The sequence below is a fragment of the Gopherus evgoodei genome, chromosome 1 (assembly GCF_007399415.2).
Source record: "Gopherus evgoodei ecotype Sinaloan lineage chromosome 1, rGopEvg1_v1.p, whole genome shotgun sequence".
In the NCBI taxonomy this organism is placed as follows: Eukaryota; Metazoa; Chordata; order Testudines; family Testudinidae; genus Gopherus; species Gopherus evgoodei.
In genome coordinates, this window is record NC_044322.1 from 240,629,004 (window position 1) to 240,649,825 (window position 20,822).

The window sequence follows — 20,822 nt, forward strand, 5'->3', positions numbered from 1 at the left end:
AACACACAGACAGGAGATATTTATACATACAGAGAACATGAAAAGGTGGAAGTATGCATACCAACAGGAAGAGTCTAATCAATTGAGATGAGCTATCATCAGCAGGAGGAAAAAAAAAAACTTTTGAAGTGATAATTAAGATGACCCATAGAAGGTGTGAGGAGAACTTAACATAGGGAAATAGATTCAGTTAGTGTAATGACCTAACCGTTCCCAGTCTTTGTTTAGGCCTGAGTTAATTATATCTAATTGGCATATTAATTCGAGTTCAGCAGTCTCTCTCTGGAGTCTGTTTTTGAAGTTTTTTTGTTGCAAAATTGCCACCTTCTAGTCTGTCACTGAGTGGTTAGAGAGGTTGAAGTGTTCTCCCACTGGTTTTTGAATATTATGATTCCTGATGTCAGATTTGTGTCCATTTATTCTTTTGCATAGAGACTGTCCGGTTAGCCAATGTACATGGCAGAGGGGCATGGCTGGCACATGATGGCATATATCACGTTGGTAGATGTGCAGGTGAACGAGCCCCTGATGGTGTGGCTGATGTGATTAGGTCCTGTGATGGTGTCACTTGAATAGATATATGGACAGAGCTGGCATCGGGCTTTGTTGCAAGGATAGGTTCCTGGGTTAGTGTTTATGTTGTATGGTGTGCGGTTGCTGGTGAGTATTTTGCTTCAGGTTGGGAGGCTGTCTGTAAGCGAGGACTGGCCTGTCTCCCAAGATCTGTGAGAGTGAGGGATCATCTTTAAGGATAGGTTGTAGATCTTTGATGATGCGCTGGAGAGGTTTTAGTTGGGGGCTGTAGGTGATGGCTAGTGGCGTTCTGTTATTTTCTTTGTTGGGCCTGTCCTGTAGTAGGTGGAGAGACTGCTGAACTCTAATATGCAAATTAGATACAATTAACTCAGGCCTAAACAGAGACTGGGAATGGTTGGGTCATTACACTAATTGAATCTATTTCCCTATGTTAAGTTTTCCTCACACCTTCTATGGGTCATCTTAATTATCACTTCAAAAGTTTGTTTTTTTTTCCTCCTGCTGATGATAGCTCATCTCAGTGGATTAGACTCTTCCCATTGGTATGCATACTTCCACCTTTTCATGTTCTCTGTATGTATAAATATCTCCTGCCTGTGTATTCCATTCTATGCATCCGAAGAAGTGAGCTGTAGCTTACGAAAGCTCATGCTGAAATAAAACTGTTAGTCTCTAAGGTGCCACAAGTATTCCTGTTCTTTTTATGGTTGATCTGAGCTTCAGTTATTGATACATATCATGGGATATGTTTACAGTAAAAGGTGAAAAGTTTAAAACGCATCTATAATAAAAGGGAAGTGCTATATTCTGAAAATTCATATGGTTGGTATGAAACATTTCCTATACTGTGGGCAGTGCAAGTTATAATACATTTAAAAGTGAAGCTTTTCATTATGTTGATGGACATTTGTGAATTTATAGATGGTTAGTACTAACATCTTGCTGCAAAGTAACATCATTTTTAAAACTTGGACTTCCAGTCATAAGAAATTGTAAACCAATTTCCAACTTTTTTTCTGTTATAGAGAAGAAATTCTTAATGGTTAACAGTGGAGGAAAATGGTCAATATAGAGGCAAAGTTTTTCTGTATTATGGCAAGTTGAAAAATTGGTAATAATTCATCACCCAAAGCAGTTCTCTCTTTAGTTGTATTCATTCTGTCCCAAATTAAAGATACAGCCAAAATAGAGGGCCATTGGAGATGGGAAATAAAAAATTATTTAATCAGACAGACACATGAGGAGAGAGTATTTTTTCTTCCTTTTTATTTGAAAAGGAGACGAGAGGACAATATACTGATATATACAGCATGATAAATGGTGTGGAGCAGTGGTTCTCAAACTTTTTTGTACTGGTGGCCCTTTCACACAGCAAGCCTCTTGAGTGCAACCCCCCACCCCCTTATAAATTAAAAACACTTTTTAATATATTTAACACCATTACAAATGCTGGAGGTAAAGTGGGGTTTGAGGTGAGACTGACAGCTTGCAACGCCCCATGTACTAACCTTGTGACCCCCTGAGGGGTCCTGATCTCCAGTTTGAGAACCCCTTGTGTAGAGAAGGTGAATTGGGAGCTCCTACTTGCCTTCTCATAATAAAGGAACCAGGGAATATGAAACTGAAAGGCAAAGGATTAAAGGGTGTTTTTTGAAAAAGAAACAGTGCTTAGATAGCCTATTGAGCTCATTTCCACAATATATCATTGAGGCCAGATCTTATTGCGCATAGGAAGTTTTGAAACATACTTGGGAATATGGTGGATTCTCCTTTACTTGAAGTCTTTAAATCAAGACTGAATAGCTTTCTAAAAGATACACTATTGCTCAAACAGCAAATACGGGCTTGCTCTAGAAATTACTGGATGAGGTTTTATGGCTGTTATGCAGGAGGTCAGTCTACATTATCACAGTGGTCCCTTCTGGCCTTAAAATCTATGATAAAACTATGAATAATGAGAATATCCATAGTTGTATTAGGATAAAAAAACAAATGCATAAGGGATCTAAACCCTTCTGCTTCATGGCATAAAACAACTACTGATTGACGAATGAGGAAGAAATTTTCCCTATTGGCAGGTTACTCCATAATTGTCTGCTGTGTAGTTTCTTGCATCTTCCTCTGAAAAATCTGCTTCTGACTGTTTTCAGAGACAGGGTACTGGACTAGATGGACCAGTGAGCTGGTCCAGTGTAGAAATTCCAAAGCACCAACCTTGGGTCAGAACAGCATTTTATTCAACTACAAAGTCAGAGGAAATATGTTTTTCTGGTTGGGTTTTTGTTTGTTTTTTTGCTTTCTCTTATTTTCTGATGCATCATTTAATATTTGTCATTTTTACTTTGTAAGTACGTTCCCAGATTAAGACTAAATTCAATTTGTCCACTGGTTCTTGGCAATCTCAATGTACTGGATAAATTGCATACATATGAGTTGTTATTAGATAAAAAATGGAGGGATAAGGGTTGCAAATATCCTAATAGCCTAGCAATAAGCTGTCCTTTTCAGACACAGATAGTGTAACATTTGTTCACACCTGTGTTAGTGCTAGAATGGATTATTGCCCCTCTTTGGGCTATAAAATCTAAATAAATTAACAATCTCATAGCGTTGGCGCTTAGAGTTCCAAACTACATGATCATGTAATGAGCATGATCTGCAATGATCATCGCTAGTTTACAGCCTTGTTACATTGGTCACTTTCGGGGGGTAGGTTTAGCTCTTATACTAAGCCCACTTTTTTGTGGCTTAGTAGAGCACTGGACTTGGACTCAGGTGATCTGGGTTCTTTTCCCAGATCTGCTGCTGTCCTGCTGGATGATCTTTGGCAAGTCATTTCACCTCCCTGTATCTTGGTTTCCCCATCAGTCCAATAGGGCTAATGATACCTCCTTTGTAAAGCGCTTTGAGATCTATTGATGAAAAGTGCTACAAAAGAGCTATTTGCCATCTTCCATAGCAGCTCATCAGTTTTTAAAATTAGGTTCAAGTTTCTCATTAAGGTAAGGACTTGTACTGTAACTTCATGAGTCTATTTGCTGTTGTGTCTTAATAACAACAAAAAAAGTTGGCATTTAAGAAGCCCTTTAAACATCTAACAAGACCTAAAGTACTTTATTGAATATATACAATATGAGTCATTTTGCCCAACATGGAGATGCAGCTGTCTCAGGGGTAGGAAAACATCAGTTATTTAACAGGACCATGAGCACCACACAACAGCATATTGAAGAATAACTTATCCATTTGAAATCATGGGGGAAATTTAGAATGTAATTACCTAATTTGGAAAAGCAGCACTGTCAAAGATATACAGATTTTATATCTAAACTTAACTGGGCAGTGCTGCTGTTCTAACTTTTTGGTGTCTCTGAAAAGCCCTCCAAAAAGACACGGACTGCTGGCAGAGTTGGCATTCATAAAACTTAGCTGAAGACTTGCTTATTTAAACTGGGTTTTTAACACCAAATTATTTATATGGTTCTCAGCAAATGGCATTTGGGTTATTATTTACAGAAGGAGGCCCATTGGGGCATGTTTGGAGGGTGGAGATAGTAAACCAGAGAACAGGAAATAAATCAGATGTGTTCTTTTTCTAGTTGGCTCGCCACAATAAAACATTGCAGCAGATGCTGAAGCCAGGGTCTGATCCAGATGAAGGAGATGAAGCCTTGAAGTACTATGCCAATCACACAGCACAAATTGAGGTAAAGAATTGCTCACCAAAAGGGAAACTATTGTGGTCTGAGGCCAGTTTGCTTCCTACTAGAGCTTCTCCTTTCGATTTCTCCTGAAGAACAAAACACATTTAAATAGGGTAGTTTATTTTGAAAGGGAAGAAGCTGAGTAATATCATACTGGGGAAGGGAAAAAAGGCCTGGATATTCTTTAAAATTGTCTTAATGTATTTCAAACAATTGTCCTACAGTCACTCCCCTGTGGGATACAGAACATTTCTTGTTATGGGAATAATGACTGGGGACAACAGCAATGTCTTAGAGACAAGAGTAGTAGCACGTCAGTCACATAAACCCTGCTTTTCAAGCTAAGGAGATTTATGGATCAAATGAGAATTTTGGCTGTGGTTAAAAAGAAGTTTTTGAAACGTCGTGAAGATTTTGTGCAGTCTTTGCCTAACAGAATAAGGTGAGTCTGGTTCATCACCTCCTTTCCATATTGTAAACAGCATTCACCTGTTGGACGGAAAAACATTTCACGACTTTGACAGTAGTAGAAGGTGTAGAGTTCAAAGGTGGCAGATTTAAGGGGACGTGCCTGCGAGGTGCGCAGGGCTGTCATTTAGAAACTATGACTGTCTGATGCAAATCTAGTTGATTAAGGGTGAGTAATTGCATGTAGACTCTCATGTCAAACCACATCCTTCTTGGGGTCTGGTTTATTAAAAGAAAATCACAGTTGAATGTCATCTAAAATAAAATTCATTCCCCAGCTCTTCAAAGTTCTGTCAGCTCCTGCTGGGCTCACTAGCTCCTTCTCAAACCCAGTTCCTGTTCTTGGCATTTCCTAAAGCCTCTTCCTCTTCAGGCCTCTGCCCCTTGTGGCAGGAAGCATCAGCCAAGCCTGTGGAGAGCCCCTTCACAGGTCCTCTCTGACCTTGGGTCTCCTGCAGGTGTCTCGCATCACTCTCACAACCCTCCTGCTCCTCTGGTTCTTTTTCCTGACTATACTTAGGCTGCCCTTATATCCCTCCAGCTGGCCTAGTTGCTAGTCATAGGCCCCCATCACATGACCCTGGGACTGAGAGGTATGAGTGAGGTGTCACCCAGTACTCCCTTAAAGGGCCAGCTCAGCCATAGACAGTACTACATTCATTGTGTGCCAGTACACACACACACACACACACACACACACACACACACACACACACACACACACACACACACACACACACACACACACAGTTTTGCTATCTTTGAGGTGAACATACATAAATATAGTGCTCTTAAATATAAAACCATTTCAGAAGGGAGCAATAAGGCAATTTTTTGCAAAACAGCCACAGCTTTGGGGGCTTCCTGAAAGTGAGGATATAAATGACTCTGAGCCCCACACTGCTTCTGTTGAAATAAAAGAGAGGTTTGCCAGAGCTGGGCCAATTGTGGAGTTCCGGATGTATATTCTCTCAGCTCACCATACCCAGTTTGTTCAATTGGTAAGTCAAACGATGATTCTGTGATAGTGAGCATGTAGACGTCCAGTGTTGGGGCTTGGCCCTCTCAGGTGCAGCTGGGCACCAGGGCGCCTCGCTACCGACGGTAGATAGGTCAGGGTCCAGGCCCTTCAGCAGGAGTTGAGCAGACAAATAGTCTCTATAAGCCCAGGCCCTGGGTCAGGGCGGGGCAATAAGCAGTTCAGAGCTCAGACCCTTCAGCAGGGGTTGAGCAAACAAATAGTCTATAAGCCCACTAGAAAGGCCTGCTCAGGCCAGCGAGAGGGGGAGTCTGCCACTTTTGGAAGGGTGGCAGGGGGGACGCAGGCCCTCCCACTCCACTGCGTTCCAGCCCGGGGCCCTAGCAGCGGCCAAGACTCGCTGCTGTCAGTGGGGATCCTGGCCACAACACACTGACATTGGTTCAGGCTCTCCGGGAGCCAAACCAGGGTCGGCTACTTCCGGGCCACTTCCGACCTCCCCCTCTCTGGGTGCCTGTGTCTCGCCGGCGTCTTCCGGTGGGTCCCAGACCAGGGGTTCCTCAGGATACCGGGCACGGGGAGGCTCAGGCAGCTCCTCAGGATACCAGGCACAAGGCCCGCATCTGCTCTCTTTGGTGACCGGCCTCCAAGTGAGTGCCGGGGCTGTCCCACCCCTTGACTTCTGAGGGGCAGGAACGGGTGGCGGTGGCTCCGCCCACATTGGCGGCTGCAGTGGCTCGGCCCTCTCAGGGGCAGCTGGGAGCCAGGGCTCCTCGCTACACGTTCCTCCCCTCAAGGCTGGCCCCTGTGCAGCGGGACCAGACCCTTCCATACCCCCCAGGTAGGAAAGGAAGTCCGCGTTCGCGTGATCCTTCCTGGCCCTATGGTGAACGGTGAAGGCATAGGGCTGCAGCGCCAGGTACTACCTCTGCAGCCGCATGTTATGGTCCTTCATGTGTGCCAACCACTGGAGGGCGGCATGGTTGGTGACCAAGGTGAACGGGGCCCAAAGGAGGTAGTACCGCAGGGCGTCGCAAGCCCATTTCGCCGCGAGAGCTTCCTTTTCAACCACCACATAATTTTCCTCTCGGGGAAACAGCTTCCAGTTGATGTAGAGGACCGGATGCTCTTCCCCATCCACCTCTTGGGAGAGGACAGCCCCAAGCCCCACCTCCGAGGCGTACGTCTGTGGAATGAACAGCCAGTCAAAATCGGAGCTATACAGGACGGGCTTACGGCTGAGGCTTGCCATAAGCGTTTGAAAGGCCTTGTCACACTCGGGGGTCCATTTCACTTGTCGTGGGCTGTCCTTGGTTAGGAGCCCCATCAAAGGAGCGGCGATCGCTGCGAACTGGGGAATGAACCGTCGATAATACCCTTCCAGCCCCAAGAACTGACGGACTTGGCGTTTCATGGCTGGTGGGGGACATGCTGCAACGGCCTGAACCTTGCCCACGAGGGGTTTCACCTGTCCATTTCCAATGGTGTACTCCAGGTAGGTGGTTTCTTGCCAACCGATGGGGCACTTCTTCAGGTTGGCCGTTAACCCAGCCACCCTCAGGGACCTCAGTACGGCTGCGACCCACTCTTAAGTGGCTCTCCTAGTGGCAGCTGTAGATGACCACGTTATCCAGATAGGCCGTTGTGTAGCCTGACGTGGTCGGAGGAGGCAGTCTATCAGGCGCTGGAACGTAGCCGGGGCCCCATGGAGGCCGAAGGGCAGCCAGGTAAATTGATAGAGGCCCGTAGGGGTGGCGAAGGCCGTCTTCTCTCTGGAAGATGTATCAAGGGGGATCTGCCAGTAGCCCTTACTTAAATCCAGGGTGATGATATAACTGGCCTCCCCTAGCTGGGCCCACAGCTTGTCTATCCGGGGCATGGGGTATGCATCGAATTTGGAGAGGGCATTGATGCGCCTGAAGTCAATGCAGAATTGTTGAGAGCCATCGGGCTTCGGGACCAGCACCACAGGGCTACACCATTCACTCCGTGAGGGTTCAATCACCCCCAAGTCTAATGTATTTCATACCTCCTCATCAACGATATGTCTCCTATGATAGGGCGGAGGCCGGGTCACGCCCCGGACCACCACTCCAGTCTGAATCCTATGGTGCACCAGGGTGGTGTATCCCAGTTGGGCCGTGAAAGTGCGGGAGAATGCTTGTAGGAGGCACCAGGTTTGCTTAAGTTGTGCCTCCGTCAGTGTCTCTCCAAGATGGGGCCCCTCTGGGTCTTCGGTGCAGGTTATCTGGGGTCCTAGCTCAAGCTCTGGTGGGTAGCGGTTAATCAAAAGAACTTCTCGTTCCCACCAGGGCTTGAGAAGGTTAATGTGGTATCGCTGTAGCTTCTTTCGCCGGTCGGGCTGGTTGATCTCATAGGTGGCTGGGCCTACTTTTGTCACTATCTCATACAGTCCTTGCCACTGAGCCAGGAGCTTGGACTCGTTGGAGGGAAGAAAGAGAAGGACCTGGTCCCCGGGTAGAAAGTCGCAGGTCTGTGTTTCTTGGGCCTGTGTTTCTTGGGCGGCTTTCAAATTCTCTCAGGCCAGGGCCCCCGCCTGCCTAAGATGCTCCTGCAGCTGGATCACGTACTTCAAAAGGCCCTGGGCAGGGGATGAGGTTTGCTCCCAGGTTTCCCGCATTAGGTCCAAGAGGTCCCGGGGCCAGCGGCCGTACAGCGGTTCAAAGGGCGAAAATTTGGTCAACGCTTGGGGGACCTCTCATACCGCTAAAAGCAAGGGTGGGGGTAGCTGGTCCCATCAGCGGAGATCCTGCTAGGGGAATCTGCACAGCATGTCCTTTAGGGTCTGATTGAACCTTTCGACCAATCCGTCGGTCTGTGGGTGATATACCGACATCCGCAGCTGCTTGATCCCCAGGAGGTCACTCACTTGGCATAGTAATCACGAGGTAAAATTGGTCTCCTGGTCTGTGAGGATCTCCCAGGGCAGGCCGACGCGGGCGAAGATCTTCACCACCTCGCTTGTGATAGTGCTGGCTGTCATGTTTCTCAGGGGAATCGCCTCGGGGAATCGGGTGGCATAGCCCAGCATAACCAGGATGTACTGAAACCCTGCAATGCTCTTGGGGAGAGGCCCTACTAGATCCATAGCCACGCGCTTGAAAGGGGTCTCAATTATGGGCACGGGCCCTTCGGGCGCCTTGGGAGTTCTTGCTGGGGCGGCCAGCTGGCACTAGGGGCAGGAGTTGCAGTAGCGTTTTACTTCCTGCTGTATACCCGGCCAAAAGAAGCGCCTCAGTATGCGGGCCAGGGTCTTTTCGTGGTCCAGGTGTCCGGCTGTCGGGACATCGTGGGCCAGCTTCAAGACCGCCCGCCGATCACATCGGGGCATGAGGAGCTGGGTCTGGGGCTCCCCGGTGTGTGGGTCCCTCTCGACCCGATACAGGCGTTCTCGTCTCAGCTCAAAATGCGGTCACTGCTCCGCCTGGTCGGGATTGAGGATGGTTCCATCCACGGTGGCCAGTTGTTCGTATGCCTGCTTGAGTGTAGAGTCGGCCCTTTGGTCTCGGCAAAAATCCGTGGGGGCCGAGGGATCCTCCACCGCTCCCGGGGAGATGTCCTCCAACCCTCCTGGCCGGTCGGCGAGGTCGAGTGCTTCCGGCTCGTCTTCCTCAGCTTCTGGGGTCTCCCCTTCCAAGGCTGGCATGGGCTCCGGGCCCTCCCCGGTGTGGCGGCGTAGAACTGCGGGAAACTCGGGCCAGTCCCGGCCCAGGATCACTGGATATGCCAGCCGCAGGGCCAGCCCCACCACCATCGAGCGGGTGACCCCGTCAACTGTCAGTTGGGTGCGGGTGCTGGGGTAAGGTCAGATGTCCCCGTGGGTGCATTGTAGCCGCATTTTTCCCATACGGGTATCAACCGGTGGACCCAAGCATTTCCAGATCAACGTCTGTCCACAGCCCGAGTCGAGGAGGACTGTTGTCGGGTATCCCTCAACCATCACGGGCACAGTGTTCTTGGTGGTCTGGGATCAACGGGCACGGGCTTCCCCTGAACAGACCTGGCCAAAGGTGCACTCGAGTCGGGGGCAGTCCTGCTGTAGATGGCCACACTCCCCGCAGGAAAAGCAGGGCCCCAGGTCCGTTCGTCCGGACCGCGGCCGGGCCCCGGGGTTGTCCCCTGGAGAGTTCTGGGGGCTCCTCCGTGCCGTTGGAGTCGGGGTCCGAGCGGGTCGCTCAGGGGCTGTCGTGGTACGGGTCTGGGCCTCCACCCCCCGATATGCGACTCGTCCGTCAGCCCAGGCGAGCGTCGTCTTCTTCTCGGAGCTAGGGTGCTCTGCCCCTGGTGGGGTCGCCCGACCCGCCGGGCCCACCAGTACTTTAGCCATGAGGAAGTCCTCCATCAGTGAAACGGTGGCGGCCAGGGTCGCAGGCCGATGGCGGAGGACCCAGGCCCTTCCCCGCGAGGGAAGGATGTGGGTGAATTGTTCAAGCACCACTTGCTCCGTTATCTCCTCCGCCGTTCGGCGTTCTGGCTGCAACCAGCACTTGCAGGTCTCGCAGAGTTCCTGGGCCACCATACAGGGCTGGGCCCCGCTTGGATAGGCCAGGCTTCTAAATCGCTGTTGGAACGTTTCCGGACTCACATCTAGGGCATCTAGGACCGCAGCCTTCACCAGTCGTAATCCTGGGCTGTCTCCACAGACAGGCCTCGATAGACCGCCTGAGTGGTCCCTGTCAGGTATGGGGTGAGGGTGGCAGCCCACTGGTCGTGGGCCCACCCTGCGACAACCACCACTCACTCGAACGTGACAAGGAAGGCTTCGGAGTCATCGCTGGGGCCCATCTTCGTCAGCCGGATCAGAGGACTGGGCTGCGGGGCCCCATCCGTGTCCCCCGGCGGGGGCTGCTCTGGGGAGGACTGAGCCGCCACGAGCTGCCGGATGCATTGGCTTTGGAACTCCTGATGTTGGGTAATCAGCTCTTGGAGCAGTTGGTGCTGCTGGGTTCCCAGCTGCTCGACCAGTTGCTGTTGCTATTGGAGGTGGGCAGCCTGCTGTTCTTGCTGGTGCCGCGACTGGGCCGCCTGCTGTCGCTCTTGATTCTCGGTCATGAGGGCAAGGAGCTGTGACAGGTCCATCTCCCGGAAGGGGACCCTCTCTCCCCCAACCCCCTTCTCGCTGGAGTCGCTCCCACATCCTAGGCGGAACTCCTCAGAGAAGGCACCACGTGTAGACGTCTGGCGCTGGGGCTCGGCCCTCTCAGGTGCAGGTAGGCGCCAGGGTGCCTCACTACCGACGGCAGATAGGTCAGGGTCCAGGCCCTTCAGCAGGGGTTGAGCAGACAAATAGTCTCTATAAGCCCGGGCCCTGGGTCAGGGTGGGGCAATAAGCAATTCAGAGCTCAGGCCCTTCAGTAGGGGCTGAGCAAACAAATAGTCTATAAGACCAGTAGAAAGGCCTGCTCAGGCCAGCGAGAGGGGGAGTCTGCCACTCTTGGAAGGGTGGCAGGGGGGACGCAGGCCCTCCCACTCCACTGCGTTCCAGCCTGGGGCCCTAGCAGCAGCCAAGACTTGCTGCTATCAGTGGGGATCCTGGCCACAACACACTGACATTGGTTCAGGCTCTCCGGGAGCCAAACCAGGGTCGGCTACTTCCGGGCCACTTCCGACCTCCCCCTCTCTGGGTGCCTGTGTCTCGCCGGCGTCTTCCAGTGGGTCCCAGACCAGGGGTTCCTCAGGATACCGGGCACGGGGAGGCTCAGGCAGCTCCTCAGGATATCGGGCACGGGGAAGCTCAGGCCGGAGGAGAGCTCGGCCACCCGCGTCTGTTCTTTTCGGCGACCGGCCTCCAAGTGAGCGCCAGGGCTGGGCTTTTATACTTCCTGTCCTGCCCCTTGACTTCCAAGGGGTGGGAACGGGCGGCGGTGGCTCCACCCACGTTGGCGGCTGCAGTGGCTCGGCCTTCTCTGGGGCAGCTGGGAGCCAGGGCGCCTCGCTACAGAGCACTACAGAGAACCTGGGATCTGAGCTCCAATGCGTGTTTTCCACCTATTACTACTTCACCAGTAATACAGACTCCACAGTCAGATTCAGCAAACAGTTTTAATGGAATGGAATCCAGCTCGCTCTCTGTTGGTTCTGAAGGGCTAATAGTAGCAATATCTTGAGTTTTGTCAAGTAAACAGATAAAGGCAGGTGGGAATTGGCACTATATCTGAGTAACAAGGTGCTCCTTTCGCATAGCCTCTTTCATTATTTACAACCTCATAGAGATGGGCTTAAGCTACAAAATTAAGTTCTTGATCCAAATGCTAAGCCCTTTAAAGTCTGAGAAAGTTTGGATGTTGAGTTTTGCTTTAGCTTATTATAAATATGGGGGCAGTTTGTAGGACTCAGATTTGGAACGTCCTCAAAGATTGGGGATACTTGGATCTAGATTTTTTATTTTGAGGCACACCTGTATAACCTTATTTTAAGGCAGGTTTCTGAAGGCAAAGACAATTTTACTATAAATTACTTACATAAGTGTATTTTAATGTAGTGTCTTGAACTAATTTTAAAAATTTCAATTACATTAACACCAGTTTGTAAATAAAAGCAAGCTCTGAGTCAGAAGGGAATCACAGTATGATTGAGAAGTCTCTGATCATGAAAGACACATATATTTATATTTACAGATTGTCCGTCATGACAGAACCATGGAACAAATAGTCTTCCCTGTCCCCAATATCTGTGAATTCCTCACTCGAGAATCCAAAAGTCGTGTATTTAATACAACTGAGAGAGATGAACAAGGGAGCAAAGTGAATGACTTTTTCCAACAGACAGAAGATCTGTACAATGAAATGAAATGGCAGAAGAAAATTAGGAGTAAGTACTGTCTATAGTTTCAAGGATTTAGGTTCAGGTTGTCTAATTGTATTTAAAACCTGTAAATCACCAAGCAAGTATTTAACATTTTCATTTTTATTTGTTTCCAATCCCTTTGATATTACAAGAAAACATTTTCCAAGCCCAAGATTGCAAGTCACTGGAGATGTGCCACCTGCGACAGAGAGAGAGAGACATGCACAAAGAATAAATAATATGGAAAAGTGACTAAAAAAATCATCATCTGAGCTCTTGAGACCATAATTGAGTGGTGGACTAAATGGGTGTAACTCCACTGAAAGCAGTAGCGTTGCACCCAATTATACCAGATGGAATGTTGGCCCCTAATGTTTAAGAACATGTGTAGCTGTATACTTATACTTTTGAATACAATTCACTGAAAACATCTTTCACCTTGGGCCAGATCCTCAGCTGGTGTAAAACAGTGTGGCTCCCATGAAGTTAGTGGAGTCCTGCCAGTTTTTATACCAGACCTCTTTGCACTGAGTCATTATTTACTATTTCTGGATAATGTTTTCTTAGTAATAGTACTTTGCATCCCAGCATCTTTTAAAGCACTTTACAGAAATCCAGCTGGATTAATTCCCAGCAGAACTCGGTCTGTGACTCCTTGGTGGCCAAGGGGACATACCTACTCAAACTGTTTACAACTCCCATTCCACTGGAGGGCACAGCTCCAGCTGGCACAGGCAAAAAAGTGGGTGGCGCTAGTTTCAGAAGAGACATAGCTAGAACACAAAGGGTAAGCTGGCTGGTTCCATGGGTGTCTCTCCCAGAAACCCCACATAGAACTTAGAGCTGCTCCACCAGGATGGAATTCACCGGGGAGGCAGAAGTGATGCTACCATCTGACCTCCCGTAGGAGTGAAGTTGCTTCTAGCATCTCAGGAGGTGGCAGATGGCAGCCCTGTCCACCTCCCAGGCTAAAGCCAGCCTTTTCACCAAGTAAGCTTCACAACACTCCTGATAAGGAAGTGGGATGTAGCTATAGATATCAAAGGATCTCTTCACCCACCATTAAAATGCAGAAGCCTCAGAGGTAGAATACAGCAGCTCTTGAACAGTTCACAGCAACATTACTCAACTGATTAGAAAGGAAGTGAAGATTACCAGATTTGGGCAGAACTGCGGGAGGATTTGGCTCGCCAGAGTGGAATGAATTAATTTGAAGCGTTTACCACCACCACTAAAAACATGATGTTGGGTTGTAGTTTTTGTTGTAGTTTTTGTGAATTTAATTCCCAGGCTGTAGTTTCTATTTCAAAATAATTCTGCTCACAAAGTAGGACTGGGATCACAGTTAAAAGAAACACCAACAAACAAACACAAGCCCCCAACCGCTGTCTGAGAGAGTGCAGTCTTGGATTTGATCTCTGTAATGCTAAGCAAGCATAAATTAGGTTTTGTTTTATCCAAACCAGAAATTCCCACATTTCCTTTCATCTGTGGAATGCTTAACAAGCCTTCCTATTATTTTGTTTGAAAATGCAATATACATTCAAGTGCTATTTAATCTTTACCGCAGTGTCTGAGTTGCTGTGTTATCGTACAATGCTGAATGGCTTGAAATGAGAGGATGCCTCATGCAAAGGCTCCAGATCCTTAAAACCCAGAAGTAAACAGCCTAATTTTACCACAAGTGAAATCTTAATGTTTAGTCTGAGCTGACTCTAATTGTGGGTAATTAAAGCCAACCTTACTCTGAGACAAAAAGCTCCAGTTTGAGGAGTTTTGAGGAGTCAGCTATGTTCTTAGTCACTTTCAACAGTATGATAGCAAGTGAAGCCCTACAGCTGGCAGAAAGATCCCGGAAGGTCAAGGGTGTCTTTTTCATGTGCACAGGAAATTCAGAGCACTCTCGGAGTCTTCGTAATTTCCTGAGAAATATGTAATCTTCAAATGGTTAAATTCCATGTTTTAGAGATTTTTTTAAAATACCATATATTAAGATGATTCCAACCAGTACCGGATTTACTATGGCGCCAGGCCCACAGTCCAAAGGGGCCCTGGCCCACCCACTCTTCTCTGGCCCCCTCTCCCATCTCTCTCCTGTGGGGGCAGAAGCTTGATGCTGCCAGCTCCTGCTGCAACAGAGCAGACTCTGCCTGGCCTCTTCTCCAGAGGGTGCTAGGTTCCCTCCCCTCCCTATCTCCCTGCTGCTGATTAGCTGTTTGCAGGCAGTAGGGAGGGGGAAGAGCGGAGCCTCAGCATGCTTGCCGCTCAGGGGAGCAGGAGGAGAAGGGGCAGGGCATACCTTCCCTCCAGTCCACTACCATGAGCACCCTCACAACCCCAGCCCACACCTCCAGCCCCCTGCCCTGACCCCTGCACCCTCCTCACACACACTCAGCCCCTTGCCCTGACTCCTGCACCCCCTCACACCTCCTCAGTCCCCTGCCGTGTACCCCCACACATACCCAGCCCCTCACACCCATGTCCTGACTCCTGCACCCCCACACACATCCCCACCCCACTCTGAGCACCAAACAGGAGCTCCTTCACCCACTCCCCATTCCCATCTGCACCCCTCGCACCAAACAGGAGCTGTCCCAGGTAAGTGCTCCACACCCCAACCTCCTTCCCCAACCCTGAGCCCCCTCCCTCACCGTAGCTCCTGGCCAGACCCTGCACCCCAACATTTTTTACATTTTTTTTAATAAAGCGCTCTTATGCAAAGCACTTTACACAGTTAACTAATGGTACGAACAATATTTGGAAAGATCATTAAGTGGTCCATTGAGATCCTCCATGATTTTCAAGTGGTCTGTGGAAAAATAAGTTAGACTCAAGAACAATCAAGGTACCTCACTTTATTTTCATTTACTTGCTATTACTTATAGGAGGAGGATAAAGGAAAAAAGAATGAAAAACAGAGGTGGGGTGAGATAAGAGAGAATGTTCTTTTTCTTGGCTGGGTCCCAAGGAGGGGCCCAAAAATGAAGCTGAGCACAGGGCCGGAGAGCCCCACTAACTCTAAATCCACCACTGGGTCACGTCACGTGGGCTGGGGATACGGTGTCAGCTGATCCCCACAGTCTCCAACCTACCTGGGCAGTACAGCAGACATGGCCCTGCCCACTAGCTCCTCTCCACTCCCTAGCCCACCCAGAACCAGGTAAGTACCCACTCTGTGGGGGGAGATCCTGTTTACTCCCTCCCCAGCCCTGCTGCGCTTGCAGTTTACCCCTGCCCCTTTGCTCCAGGGACCAACCCTAACTCCTGCCCCACTGTGCTTTTGCCCCCAGCCCCTTTTACAATCATTCCACGGGGGGCCCACAAAAAGTTAATCCAGCCCTGTCCAACACTCACTTCATGGGGTCCTAGAGCTCAAGCCTGAGCCCAAATATCATCTACTTTGCAATTAAATAGCCCCTTAGCCGGAACCCTGTAAGCTTAAGGGCTTGGCTACACTTGAGAGTTACAGTGCTGGTGGTGGCTTTACAGCGCTGTAACTTACTCCCCGTCCACACTGGCAAGGCACATACAGCGCTGTATCTCCTTGGCTACAGCGCTGGTTGTACTTCACCTCGACGAGAGGAATAAAGAGAACAGTGCTGCTCTTGCAGCCCTGGGGTGCCAGTGTAAACAATGATTAATCTTACTACGCTGTAACTGACCTCCAGAACCTTCCCATAATGCTTTTAAGTAAAGAGAACACACTTTGTTTTGTTGTGATGCCTCTTTGTTTTGTTGTGAACTCGGGGCTCCCAGAGCTGCTTATCTAAAAAACAAACACAATTACTGTTTGCTTGAGCAGAGGCAGGCAGGGGGATGAATGTCCACAGCTAGTGTTTGCTTGAGAAGAGAAGCAGCCCCGAGGGAGGCGGGGGGGGTCTGTTTTGGAGCAGCTGCTTATCTGGTCTGTGAGGAAAAAACAAAGGCGGCTATTTGCATTTAGTGAATGAGAGAGGGATGGGGAAAGGGGTCGGAACTTGCAAGGCAGGGAGCTGACAAAGTGTCAGCTCCAAAAATCCACTCTCTCTCTCTCTCCCCCACGCTCCCTGTCACACTCCACCCCACCCCCCTCTTTTGAAAAGCACATTGCAGCCTCTTGAACGCTGAAATAGCTGCCCATAATGCACCACTCCCAACAGCGCTGCAAAAGCTGCAATGTGGCCACACTGCAGCGCTGGTAGCTGTCAGTGTGGCCACACTGCAGCGCTTTCCCTATGCAGCTGTACGAAGACAGCTTTAACTCCTAGCGCTGCACACCTGCAAGTGTAACCAAACCCTGAGTCTGCTGGCACAGGCCAGCAGCAGATGTTTAATTGCAGTGTAGGCATGCTCTGACTGTGTTTGTACAGCCCTGTAGCACAGTGGAGCCTTGGCTTCAGATAGGCCCTCTAGGCACTATTACCAAAATACGGTAACTGCTCACTTAGTCATCCTGGTTAACGTTGTTTTGTTGTTACGTTGCTACGTTGCTGATCGATTAGGGAACATGCTCGTTTAAAGTTGAGCAATGCTCCCTCATAATGTTGTTTGGCAGCCACCTGCTTTGTCCACTGCTTTCAGGAAGAGCAGCCTGTTGGAGGTAGTTGGTGGGGGCTTGGAACCAGGTGGACCGGCAGCCCCCTATCAGCTCCTCGCTTGCCTAAGTTCCCTGGGCCCAGCAGGCTATCAATTGCTGGCAGTTCAGCTGTCCCTCCCCCCACTGCTATGTGCTGCTCCTGCCCTCTGCCTTGGAGCTGCTTTGGGGAATCTCCTGCTTACTGTGCAAAGTAAGGGGGGAAGGAGGGGTGCTAACGTCAGGGTGTTCCCCCTGGTCCGCTATTTTACCCCATCTCCACAGAGAAGGGGAGGGAACACGGCTCAGGACAGAGGGAGCTTGCTGGCAGCAGCTGCTGTCTCAACTTGCTGATCTACTTAAAAAGGCAGTGTACTTGGAGTGGGGTCAGCGTACTTAAAAGGGCAGTGTGCATCTCTCTCTCACTTACACACACACACACACACACACACACACACACACACGATGTGTGTCACTGTCTCCCCTCCGTCCTTTCATGCTGCCTTGTAGAGTGTGAGGCTACATTAACAACGTGTTAACCCTTGAGGGCTCAGCCAAGTGCTAGTTCATCATTTAGCAGTAAGGCATTCCCTGGGAAATATTCCATCCTCTTCCATCCTCTGACTCTACCACTTTAACCAAGCTTCACAATCATCATTGCTGTGTATAGTATTAAATTGTTTGTTTAAAACAGAGAGAGAGAGAGAGAGAGAGAGTGTGTGTATATATCTGTAGATATAGATTATATATATATGTGTGTGTATATAGATAAATACACACACAGTCACACACACTCTCTCTCTCTCTCTCTCTCTAGTCTTTGTCTGACGAATTTCCCCCCCCCTGGAACCTAATCCCCCTCCCCCCCCAATTTACATTAATTCTTATGGGGAAATTGGATTTGCTTAACATTGTTTTGCTTAAAGTAGCATTTTTCAGGAACATAACTACAACATTAAGCAGGGAGTTGCTGTAGAACAAATCTGTTTAGTTAGGAGGGAGGACTTGGAAGCCTGAGCACTGCATGTAAAATACTAAGACCTAGAACCTTATTGGCAGGGTTGATCCTTCCCCTCTCCCTTAGGTAAATTGTGATTTATGTGGTTTCAGTGGGTCTTTTGGAAAAGACTTGACTGTTCTGTGAGGTCATAAAAAACCCATTGCATTTTTGTAACAGAGGGTCTGTGTTCTAGTATCTTTCACCAAAACATCCTCTTCCCTCCACTCCTGTGCAGCATACAGGGAGTCATTTGTCCACAGATTTCCCCTTTCCTTTCAGTGTCAAGTGACACGATTCCTTCACAAAAGGTCCAGGCCTCCAAACTTAACATAGGTAAAACGGTCATTAGTAAGCCCCAGAGGGTCATAATGTAGAATAAAGGGTACTGAGATCCTTCTGTGTGAAAAAGTGCCATGTAAATACAATATACTAGGACTATTAAACCTGTATTAAGTATTAATTTTTGAGTTCATTATGGACCCTGAATATTTATTTTTTACTTTACTGTTCTCCATTAAGCTGCCTTTCTTGTTTGCATGAAGTGGTTGTTTGTAAGCTCATGCATCTCCTTATCATTTCTCCAATGCTGCTTTTGTCTCCTTCCTAGATAACCCAGCCCTGTTCTGGTTCTCCAGACAGATCTCCCTCTGGGGGAGCATTTCCTTCAACCTAGCTGTATTCATCAATTTAGCAGTTGCTCTCTTCTACCCCTTTGGAGATGATGGAGATGAAGGCAAGTGATCTTTTTTTTTTCTTCCTTATACTAGTGAACTTTTTCAGTTTTAAGCAACACAAGCCGTCACATCTTAAACAGCAATTCCTGTGACTCTCTCCTTCTGCCTTGCAAAGCTCTTGAATAACATAAACAGAACAGTTAAGATTTTCAGAATTCACTAGTCATTTTGGATGCCCATTTTGGAACACCTTAATGGGACCTGAATTTCAGAGGCAGGACGCTCAGCACTTTCTGCAGATCAGGCTCTGATAAGATGTCTCAAGTCGGGCACCCAAAATCACAGGCACAGCTGAAAATCCTGTTAGATAGACTTATTTGCTCCTGAACCTTGTTGTATGATATATGAGTTGATTCTATGGTGTGTTTTTATATATTGTGGGAATCTCCTGGGGGAAAAAATGTGCTGGAATTGTTAGACAGTATTAATTGTTGCTATGGGTTTGGGCAGTTGCCAGTGTGGTATTTGGTATCAATCACATGAAAAGGACAATACTGGTGACCAGAATTACAGAAAAAAACCTCTAGCAGACATTTGGGTGCTATATAAATCACTAAATGGATATTAAGAAAAAAAATTGAAGTACTGGCAAAGGAATCACACAGTTATAAGTTTGTGAAAAACATGAAACTTTTTTTGTTCTCGCCTCAAAATTTTTGGAGAAATTCAGTTTTATTTAATCCTCTCTTGTGTCTTTGTATGTGTAATCTGGACTCTTTGTGAAACAAAAAAAAGCAACACTGCCATACATCAGAGAATATAATATAATCCTCAAATATAAGCCAAACCTCAGAGAATGGGAAGTTTTTCATTGATGTCAGAGGGTTTTGCATCTGATCAAACATCTGCATTTCTTTGAAAACGTAAGGAAATATTCAGTGGCCATTTAGGAGAGCATGATATGGAATGAAATGATTTTAAATATGTTTCATTTGTCAGTTTTTCACTGCTGTGCTTATGAGGATAAAATAAACACATCATTTGCAAATGATAGATTTAGTAGATAAAAAAAGCAATGGTGTATTTAAAAGCAGTGATTTTTTTCCTCTGTTTCATCATAAATCATAAGAAATATATTGCATAATATATTCCATCAAATGACTGTAGACTTGTTTATAGCCTAAACATGCTTAATGGGGATAAAGGGGACTGGATGACTCAAGAGATTGGTAACAGAATAGAGAGCCACTCACCTCTAGGTCATTGGTTCACATCCAGTCCATCTGATGACTCATGGGAATGGAGTGGGTGGAATCAGTCCAGGGTCTTGGGTACACGTGCTCTTCCCAAACACCACTGCTATAATTGGCACAAACAGATGGGTCTGGTTGTTAGACTCAACAGCGAGGCAGAGGCTTAAAGTGAATTGGCAGGGAGACTGAACTGCCCTTTCACCCCTGAGGTGGTCTCTGCAGGTTACAGCACAGGCACATCAGCAGGGATATGAATGGACGCTTTTAGAGCTGAGATTCCTCCTGTATATACCTGCTCTGTATAGAGAAGATTTTGTCTCCAATGCTTTCAATTTCCTAAAGTCTAAACTTGTTTCAGATGTATGTGTTCCAGACCATAAAGAATAACAGAGAAGAAATAAAGAGTTAAAACTAAACCCTTTAAACTAAGACCTATTTAGCTATCTGAAAGTTTTACACTCTGTAAAATCCTCTGGCCTGCAATCAGTAGGTATTAACACTTAGTTTGAACTGCAAGCATGTCTAGTATTAGTTTAAGCAGCCCCAATAATCCAGTGGTTTCGGTGACAGTGCAGGTTATTTTTCTAAATCCCATCATTCCAGACAATTGTAGATCTAATTAGAGATTTATTGACAACAAACATGGGTGTGGCCAAGCAGGAATAATCATGAAACAGACTCCTTTCTCCCTCCTCCCCCTCCAAAGAAAACTAACTCTAGAGCCAGGGTTTATTTCACCTTTTTTCCCCCTTCTTCTTGAGTAAATCAGCCCATAGCCATGTGTCTGAGATGCTCGGGTTGACCTAATCAGCCTAAGAATGTTCTTTTAATTTACTTCTGCAATTCCA

At 47.7% G+C, this 20,822-nt stretch overlaps 1 protein-coding gene across 1 annotated transcript in view; it reads left to right on the top strand.

Moving 5' to 3' along the window:
- ITPR2 (inositol 1,4,5-trisphosphate receptor type 2) overlaps positions 1-20,822 on the top strand; it is a 374,378-nt gene that overhangs the window by 299,415 nt on the left and 54,141 nt on the right. The window contains exons 46-48 of the mRNA XM_030540942.1: positions 4,137-4,244; positions 12,327-12,519; positions 18,655-18,780. Coding sequence (XP_030396802.1) covers positions 4,137-4,244; positions 12,327-12,519; positions 18,655-18,780 — 427 coding nt within the window. The remainder of the gene's footprint in view (positions 1-4,136; positions 4,245-12,326; positions 12,520-18,654; positions 18,781-20,822) is intronic.